The sequence below is a fragment of the Leucoraja erinacea genome, chromosome 5 (genome assembly GCF_028641065.1).
Source record: "Leucoraja erinacea ecotype New England chromosome 5, Leri_hhj_1, whole genome shotgun sequence".
In the NCBI taxonomy this organism is placed as follows: Eukaryota; Metazoa; Chordata; class Chondrichthyes; order Rajiformes; family Rajidae; genus Leucoraja; species Leucoraja erinaceus.
Window position 1 is genome coordinate 79,402,849 of NC_073381.1, and position 10,366 is coordinate 79,413,214.

At 44.2% G+C, this 10,366-nt stretch overlaps 1 protein-coding gene across 5 annotated transcripts in view; it reads left to right on the forward strand.

The window, feature by feature from the left end:
* Positions 1–10,065, forward strand: part of ube3d (ubiquitin protein ligase E3D) — a 114,720-nt gene extending 104,655 nt beyond the window's left edge. For all 5 annotated transcript variants that reach the window (XM_055636062.1, XM_055636063.1, XM_055636066.1 and 2 more), the window contains one exon: positions 9,832–10,065. In XM_055636062.1, the coding sequence (XP_055492037.1) occupies positions 9,832–9,855 (24 nt within the window). In that variant the 3' untranslated portion in view covers positions 9,856–10,065. The remainder of the gene's footprint in view (positions 1–9,831) is intronic.
* The last annotated feature ends 301 nt before the right edge of the window (positions 10,066–10,366 follow it).

The window sequence follows — 10,366 nt, forward strand, 5'->3', positions numbered from 1 at the left end:
CGGCGACAGGTACCGGCGACTGAATTGTCTAATCTTGTCGTGGGTGGACGTAGGTTGTCGTAGGTGTGGTTGTAGGGTGGACGTCCTAATGGGTCGCTGGTTGTCGTTAGCTTGCCATAGCTTGATGACTACTAGGTGTAGGCTGTTGTAAACATTGTCGTAGACATTGTCATAGGGGGGTCCAGTCGCTGGTTTTTCCGCGACCTGCTACATCTATGACAGCTGCCGGCAGTTGCCAAAAAAATTGCCTAAATGGGACAGGCTCATTGGGAGAATGGCTCTGAGGAGGAGAAACAAGTCAAGAGAATCAAGAGAGTTTTATCAATTGTGGTGAATCTCTGGAACTCTCTGCCACAGAGGGTAGTTGAGGCCAGTTCATTGGCTATATTTAAGAGGGATTAGATGTGGCCCTTGTGGCTAAGGGGATCAGGGGGTATGGAGAGAAGGCAGGTACGGGATACTGAGTTGGATGATCAGCCATGATCATATTGAATGGCGGTGCAGGCTACAGGACCGAATGGCCTACTCCTGCACCTAATTTCTATGTTTCATGTTATCATGTCCCAGATAGGACAATGACATTTATACTTGCTGCAGCACAACAGAATATGTAAACATAGTACAAAACGGAAGATAAAAGTTCAGTGTGTCTAATTAACAGATATAGTGCAATAATAATAATAATAGACTTATTGTTCAGAGCTTATTCAATGTCACGTTTAATAACCTGATGGCTGTGGGGAAGGAGCTGTCCCTGAACCTGGATGTTACAGATTTCAGGCACCTTTACCTGATGGCAACAGTAAAATGAACTGCAGATGCTGGTTTAGGACTCACAGTACTGAAGTAACTCGGCAGGTCAGGCAGCATCTCTTGAGAACATGGTTAGGTGACGTTTCGGGTAGTGACCCTTCTTCAGACAGACTTTGAGGAGTCAGTGGGTGAGTCTTTTGCTGAAGAATATCCAGCCTCTGATCCACACTTGTATGCACAGTATTTGCATTTTCTTTTTTGTTTTAACTCACAAGGACTTCAGTGACAAGACCAATATTTTTTTTGCCCACCACTAATGGTCCTTGAAATTATGGCAGTGGGCCGCCTTCTTGAGCTGTTACCCTTCTGTTGAACACACTCCTGTGTTGCTGTTGGTTTGTTCACCCCCATGTATGAATGGATAAGGCAGTACTGACATTTTTTATTTGGTCCATTGGTTGAAGGAGCTCCCAGCTATTGCCTGTAGAATGCAGCTTGTGATATAGTGCAGGATATACTGCGTATACAATATATATTACGTGTGCAGGCCTGCCAGCTCGCTTCAACGCTTCCTTCGGTGTTTCTCATAAACAAGTTCATGTGAGAGGAGCAGAATTAGGCAGAATTAGAGTTGGGCAAAGTTAGGCCATTTCGGCCCATCTACTCTGCCACGACAAGATAGATCACCATGGCTGATCTATCTCTCCCTCCGAACCCCATTCTCCTGCCTTCTCCCCGTAACACCTGACACCCAAGAACCCAAACCCCCTGAATCAAGATTAGTCCCCGGCTTGGGGATTGTGCCTGAATATATTCAACTGGGTTTTTTTAATGCCAAAACCATCAGGAATGCCCAGTCTGCAGCTACCAGATCATTTTTGAATATACCCCTTCTTTTGATACACTGATGGTGGCAATATATTATACTAAAGGGGCTGTGGATGGATTCACCCTGCAAAACATAGATTGGGAAGAATTGAGATCAGATTGGTCTGAAGAAAGGTCCCAACCTGAAACTTCGCCTATCCATGTCCTCCAGACAAGCTGCCTGACCCACTGAGTTACTCCAGCACTGTGTTTCTACACAAGACTCCAGCGTCTGCAGTTCCTTGTGTGTCACAGGTGAGGTTTTATCTTACGCTGATTTTCTCACCGTTTGGTGCCTGTTCTTCAGGGCTCGTGGCGGGGGGGGGGGGGGGGGGGGGGGGGGGGGAGATGTACCTATTCTTGATGAACTATTCTTGCTACACTGTGTGATTCTGAAGTGATATTCAATACAGAGAAATTCCAGTGTTGAATTCTCTTGGTTTTTTCCTACATTGGAGACCTCGTGGCATTTGGGAGCAGCATTGAAGACTCCCAGGGCCATACCCTACACAACACTCACAGTCATCGCCACACCCCAGTTTGGGCAGAGCATGTCCAGGGATGGTCTTTGGGAGAAACAAAAACAGAAATTGCCAGTTGTGTACAGGACTGCTGACAATTCAGCAGGTCTGGCAATGACTACAGTGAGAGTGAAAGCAACAAGAGTCGATCCATTAGAACATAGTAGACAATACATGAGTGGATCAGGCAGCATCTGGAAAAAGGAATAGTTGACGTTTCAGGTCACTACAGGCCTTCTCCACCGGACACATCACCTATTCACCTTCTCCAGAGATGCTACCTGACCCTCTGAGTTACTCCAGCATTTTGTGTCTATCTTTGGTGTAAACCTGCATCTGCAGTTCCTTCCTACACATAGAACAGTACATAACAAGAACAGGGCCTTTGGTCCACAATGTCCGTGCCAAACATGATGCCAAGACCATCTCATCTACCCATGCAGAATCCATAATCCCACCATTCCCTGCATATCCATATGTTTATCCAAAAGCCTTAAATGGCGATTCACATTAAATGGCGGTGCTGCCTCGAAGGGCCATATGGCCTACCCCTGCACCTATTGTCTATTGTCTTTTGCCTCTTAAATACCACTGCTTCAACCGCAAACCTTGGCAGTGTGTTCCAGGCACTCACCTCCCTCTGTTTAATTAAAAAAAAGTTGTCCGATATATGTCTTTTAAACTGTTCCCCTCTCACCATAAAGCTGTGCCCTCGAGTATTTTTCGATCCTGGGAAAAAGGTTCCGACTGTCTTTTCTTATCCATTGCCTCTCATAATTTTATATACTTCTAGTCTAGTTTAGAGATACAGCATGGATACAGGACCTTCGGCCATCCAAGTCGATGCTGAACAATGATTACCTGTTCACACTAGTTCGATCCAAGACACTAGGTGCAATTTAAAAAGGCCAATTAACCTACAAACCAGCACGTCTTTGAGATGTGGATGGAAACCGGAGCACCCGGAGGAAACCTCGCGGTCACCTACCCACATTCTCCAGTAATGCTGCCTATGCTGCTGAGTTGCTCCTGCACTTTGTGTCCTTTTGTGTATTAACCAGCACCTGCTGTTCTTTGTTTCTGGAGAAGAGTTGGTCTTGGCATCATGTTGGGCACAAGTATCGTGGGCTGAAGAGCCTGTAGCTGTGTTGTACTTACTGTTCTACCTTCTATGACATACTCCCACTGCAACACTACAATAACCTTTTCAACCAGTCGTTATATTCCCCTCTCCTCTATCTTCCCCGAACACCTTGTATTCAGGAATAGTTAACATCAGGTCTCTGTCATTGCCAGGGCATACATCATAATCCTTCATAGTCTTTTGAGTTTTATTCTTATTATTATTGTTTCTGATAGCATCTGATACAACGGAATGGATTGTTGGGGCTATCACTGAATGCATTTCAATGCCAACATGTAGGTCACCTCTAACCCATACTTTAACTGAAGGATGACTGTTCTCTTTCTAAGTAGCATCGGAGAACAGAACAGTCACCGCCAAAGCCTATTTTTGATTCAGATTTATTTGATTAAGCTGAATTTTAAATCACCAGTTGCCAAGGAGGAATTTGCACTCATCTGATCATGAGTTCATAACTCATCGCATTGAGTTACGAGTTAATAATTTTGTAATCAGACTCATCTGATCACAGTTTAATCAAACCCTAAATCTCCATCGAATCCAACAAGCCTGTCGAGCAAAGTTAATAACTTCCTTTCCCTCGGTTCCCTTTAATTAGATTACTATCCAACGCCCAAGTTTGAAGTGTGAAAGTACTGAAGGTTAGAAAGTATAGAAATGTGAAAACGCACACCTTCAGATTCAAGGACAGTTTCTTCCCAGCTGTTATCAGGAACGGGTGTCAGAGGTTATGGAGAGAAGGCAGGAGAATGGGGTTGAGAGAGAGAGATAGATCAGTCATGATTGAATGGCAGAGTAGACTCGATGGGCCAAATGGCCTAATTCTCCTTCATCTACCAGTGCAAAAAGTCCTTAGTGCAACCAAAGACGGTCATGTCCCTGCACCATTAAGGAATATCCTGCCATTAACCCAAATCCCATTTCTGTTTGGTTTGGGGTACTTGATTAGTAAGGGTGTCAGGTTATGGGAAGAAGGCAGGAGAATGGGGTTGAGAGGGACAGACAGATCAGCCATGATTGAATGGTGGAGTAGACTTGATGGGCCGAACGGCCTAATTCCGATCATATCACTTACAAACTTATGAACATGGTCTATGCCCTGCTTGGCTGCGCTGCATTCTTTACTTTATACCTCCATTCTGCCCAGTTACTTTTACCAGGCTGGTACAGCTGACAGGGCTACATTCAGCATTCCCCTGAAACTTGTGGTGCACAATGACTTCCACTGAGTGGAATTTATGTAACACGCCTGCAGCATGCTTGTTCTTTTTCAGGGTTCATTAGCTGTAACCATAAGAGGGCCAGCATTAGTTAGCGCTTTTTGTGAGGTGCACCCGGCTGCTACACAGCCTTCAGTCTCTTGTTGCGACCGACCAGTTGGACGTTTCGATTTCTTTGACAGTTGCTGCTCCACATTGACAGTCAATGTCGTGGGACCCTGGCGCTGCTCAATTGGCCTTCATGGCTGTTTTGGAGATTTTTCATGTCATCCCGAAGTCAAGGGGGTTTAACTATCAAATGCACCGAAACGGAACAATGAAATTCTTACTTGCAGCAGCATAACAGGTTTGTAAATGAGTAAAGGCATTTGTTTGAAAATGTTTTGCAGGCTCTTTGCAGTGTTGCTTCCTCTTTTGTAAAGTTTGAAGTGCCTTCCAAATATCATCTCCCTGGAATTTATTTATTTTTTGCTTTTTAGATTTGGGGTTTTGGTTTATTTTTGTCACATGTACTGAGAAACCGTGAAAAACCTTGTTTTGAATGCTATATGATCAAATCAAATCAAAGCAAATTTAATACTACTATACAGAGAAACAAGGAACTGCAGATGCTGGTTTATAGATGAGAGGGGAAAGATTTAATAGGAACCTGAGAGGCATCTTTCTCACACATATGGAACAAGCTGCTAGAGGAGGTAGTTGAGGCAGGTACTATAATCACATTTAGAAGATATTTGGACAGATACATGAATAGGAAAGGGAAATGGGCCAAACGTGGGCAGATAGGACTAGTGCAGATGGGACATCTTGGTCATGTTGGGCAAAGATAGACACAAAATGTTGGAGTAACTCAGCGGGACACGCAGCATCCCTGGAGAGAAGGGGTGACGTTTCGGGTCGATACCCTTCTTCAGACTGAGCTTGAGTTGAGATGGGTCTAGTCTTGGTCAGGCACCTTCCATTGGCCAAGGCCTTCACTGCCTCCATTGGCTGAAGGCTTGTTTCTGTGGTGCATGATTCCAGCTCTAATACACGGGTGTATGGCACTGTGAGGCAGCAGCTCTACCAGCTGCGCCATTGTGCTGCCCCAGTTTTGTTTTAATGGTTTTTGCGCTTATCCTTCATGTGTTCATGCAGCAAAGTGCAATACATCATATGGATCCTCTCAGTTTTGCCTCTGTTATGATTTAAAGAAAGATTCTCCTAACAGATACTGCAGGGACTATCACAACATTTAAGGAAACATTTAGATAGGTACATGGATAGGACAGGTTTGGAGGGATATGGGCCAAATGCAGGCAGGTGGGACTAGTGTAGATGGGACATGTCGGTCAGCGTGGGCAAGTTGGGCCGAAGGGCCTTTTTACGCGCTGTATCACTCTATGACTGAGATTAAATTCACTGGGTGAGATGTCAGTAGGAGTGCTTTGAAAACAACAAATCTGAATTCTCAAAAGTTTCACGTTCTCTCACAGTACAATTTTCATTTTAAGTGATGCTCTGTCAATTCTGATAATCAAAATGACCTTTCCCTGTCATAATATTGTTATCAGGAGATAGCTGTTACTTTGCAGTGAGATTAAAGTCTGGTTAAAGTCTGGCTGCAGTTGCATGGTCCAACTGGTAGGTGGAGCTTGCTCCACTGCCATTTTATGTCTGAAGAAGGGTCTCGACCCGAAACGTCACCCATTCCTTCTCTCCAGAGATGCTGCCTGCCCCGCTGAGTTACTCCAGCTTTTTGTGTCTATCTTCGGCCATTTTATGTGGATTTGCTGATCTGCATGAAAGTTTGTGGCAGGCATTTGCTTTCGTTAAAGTTTTTATATGGAAGTGGGAAAGATAGTTTGGAAATAGGGTGGTGAATTTATTGTGGATGAATTCCTTGCCACGGGAAATGTGGAATTTATTGTGGGTGAATTCCTTGCCATGGGAAATGTGGAATTCACTGCCACAGAAGGCAGTGGAATTCATTACCACAGATGGCTGTGGAGGCCAAGTCATTGAGAATTTGGAAGGTGGAGATTGTTAGATTCTTGATTAGTACGGGTGTCAGAGATTGTGGGGAGAAGGCAGGGGAATGGGGTTGAGAGATAATGATAGATCAGCCATGATTGAATGGCGGAGTAGGCAATTGGCCAAATGGCCTAATTCTGGTTCTGTAACTTATGAGCTTATGAATATTTAATTTAAGTTAGTAAATTTGCTTACATAGGGCTCTGGCCACCCAGGTCCAACCAAGAGGGCCGGCATGGTGGCGCAGTGGTAGAGTTGCTGCCTTACAGCGCTTTCAGTGCCTGAGACCCGGGTTCGATCCCGACTACGGGTGCTGTCTGAACGGATTTTGTACGTTCTCCCCATGACTGCGTGGGTTTTCTCCGAGAACTTCGGTTTCCTCCCATACTCCAAAGACGTACAGATTTGTAGGTTGGCTGGCTTTGTATAAATGTAAATTGTCCTAAGTGTGTGTAGGATAGTGTAAATGTGCGGGGATCACTGGTCGGTGTGGACACGGTGGGCTGAAGGGCCTGTTTCCGCGCTGTATCTCTAAACTAAACTAAACTTAGAGTCTGAAGAAGAGTCACGACCTGAAACATCACCTACCCGTGTTCTCCAGAGAGGCTGCCTAACCCGCTCAGTTACTCCAGCACTTTACATTTTTTTGTAAACGTGCATCTGCAATTCTTTGTTTCTTAGAGTTAGGGTCTTGTTAGAGTCAAGAGTGTTTAATTGTCATATGTACTGAAAACAGAACAAATGGAATTCTTACTAGCAGCGCATTACAGATTTGTAAATATAGTGCTCATAGATAACACAGAAAACAAAGAAAAAGTTCAATAGATAACAAAGTAAAAGTTCTGTGCTGTATGTGTGGTGTTTGCACGCTCTCGCTGTGACCACATGGGTGTCCCTCAGCTCTCCAGTCGCCTCTCCCCCCCTTCCCCTCCAACCCCAATATCCCAGACACACGCAGGACAGTAGGTTAACTGACCATTGTAAATCACCTCTAGTGTACTAATGAGTGGTAGAATCTGGGGGGGATTGTAATGTGGGAAGAACTAAACAGGGTGAGTGCAAATGGGCACTTAATTCGATGGGCTCAGTGAGCCAAACGGTCTGTTTCTATGCTGTATGATTCTGTGCAAAAGATGCTATTTCAAGAGATGTCTAAACATAGCTAACTCTTCTTTCTCATCCATTCACACATCTCCTTTATCTAGTCAAGGATCTTTAATTGACCTATGATTCAACGATGCAATAACAAAATTCTTACATGAAGCAGCACAATAGGCCCATGAAATGCAACACAAAGAGATGATAAAAAATAAACAACATAATTCAATAAATGAATAACCACTAGACGAGTGTAAAACAATCTGTGGTCCTTATTGGAACCCAAGACAGTCCATAATATTTGTGGTATAGGTTTAGGTATATTGTTGTTCCGTGTACGGGTACATTGAAAGCTTTGGTTTGCATGCTAGCCAAACAGATCAAATAACACTATACATAGATGCTGCCTCACCAGCTGAGTTACTCCAGCATTTTTATCTACCTTCGATTTTTCCAGCCTCTGCAGTTCCTTCTTAAACTATAGATAAATACAATCAGGTCAAAATCAAGTACGATTGATGGAGCAAAGGGAAATATGCAGAGTGTTGAGGTTGTGTAGTGTTCAAAAGCATCATGGTTTTTGTGATGAAGCAATGCGTGGATTTGGTGGTCACGGTTTTCAGGCTCCTTTACCTTCTTCCGGATAGAGGGAGTGAAATCAGTATAGTTTATTATCACGAGTACCGAGGTACAGTGAAAAGCTTTTGCTACGTGCTATCCAGTCAGCAATCGAGCCATTTACAGTGTATAGATGCATGATATGGGGAAATTGGTTAGTGCAGGGTAAAGGCAGTAAAGTTTGATCAAAGATAGTAGTGTGACTGAGTGCATGGCTGGGTCTTTGGTATTGTCATGTGGGGCTTTGATATTGGCTGCCTTTTTGAGTGGTCCTTTCCATGGTGGGACAGTCACTCCTGCAATGGTGTCTACCACTCTCTGTAATCTCCTTCGCTCTTGGGCGTTCGAGTTGCCAAAGCAGGTCATAATGCAACCTGTCAGTATGCCCTCTACATTTGTCGAAGTTCAATACAGTTTTTGTCTACATTCACTTGGGTATCTTTTCAAAAATTGCCTCTATATAAAAATTGGATCTACTTCCTGCAGTGCCCATTCATGTCCTTTGTTGCCCGTTCTGCTCAGGACAGTGCCTCTCCTTCCTGTTCACATCAGTGGGTTAATATGAATGATCTGTGCTTTCTGTGTGATTTGCTCATGGACTCCGCTGCTACGGACGTTTGTAGCTGCTGAATGTGAGTTATAAAGTCATACAGTGTGGAAACAGGCCTCGCTGCCCGACTTGCCTACTCCAACCAACTTGTTCCATCCACACTAGTCCCACCTGCCTGCGTTTGACCCATATCCCTCTAAACCCTGTCATATCCATGTACCTATGCAAATGTTTCTTAAACATTATTTTAGTTCTAAGCGCTCTTGTCTTTTGGTCTCCATTCCATTCTGCCCCTCACGGACTTATTCTCCCCACTGTCCTCCGTGAAGATCTATAGGCCATCGCTCACCTCCTTGTCTCCTGTTTTCCATTTCTCTTGCCCACTCTGCCTGATTCTGCTGTGGGGCATATGCTCATTCTTCTTCGAAGGCCTCCCGGTACAATCCTGCATTCTTTCTATCTCCTGCTTATTTGCCAGTCTCCCAGATGCCTCAGTCCTACAGTCTCCAATCCCCCTCCCTCTCCAACCCCCACCTCACCATCTAGCTGGACTTTCTGCCCTCTGTTGTTGTAGAAATCAGGGAGACTGATGATTTGTGGGTACTATCGCAACGTTTAACAAATATTTATTAGACAGGTGGATAGATACAAAACGCTGGAGTAATTCAGAGGGACAGGCAGCATCTCGGGAGAAAAGGAACGGGTGACCTTTCGGGTCGAGACCCTGCTTCAGACACATGGATAGGACAGGTTTAGAGGGATTTGGGCCAAATGCAGGCAGGTGGGATTAGTGTGGATGGGACATGGTGGTCGGCGTGGGCAAGTTGGGCTGAAGGGCCTGTTTTCATGGTGTATGACCATGACTATGATTGCTTCAGAAAGCTGGGGAAAATAGCTGGAGTTGCAGTTATGTGTGGGTTTGAAGCGGACCTTGTATTATATGGTTGTCTCATCTGTCACAATGTATCTACCTGATGTTGCTAAGGTCAGTTGATCATAAAGTGCCTCAGGAGCCTAATTATATTTTCTCTCTCTTTTTTCACACAGGTAGCATTTTTGAAGCTGGATTGATGGTAGCCTTTACTGGATCAGAAAAGTGCTTGGATTAGAAAATACCTCAGACTCTTCCTCTGTGAATCAATTTACAGGATAACAAAGAAAATTGGCTCCAAAAGGAACTTAAAAAATAGTGGAATCTGATATAATAAGCCAATGGACCAACTTATTAATAGAATTGTGACCTCAGCAGTTGAAAGAAAATAAATAACAGAAGCTGGAGTTTGCCATTTGGCATTTTGAAGTTATTCCACCATTCAGTCCTAACTCCGTGATCTGCAGGCATGAAAAGTGGGAAACCAGTGTTATAGAGTTTACTGAAGATAGAGACAAAATATAACCATATAACAATTACAGCACGGAAACAGGCCATCTCGACCCTTCCAGTCCGTGCCGAACACGTATTCTCCCCTAGTCCCATACACCTGCGTTCAGACCATAACCCTCCATACCTTTCCCGTCCATATAACTATCCAATTTATTTTTAAATGATAAAAACGAACCTGCCTCCACCACCTTCACTGGA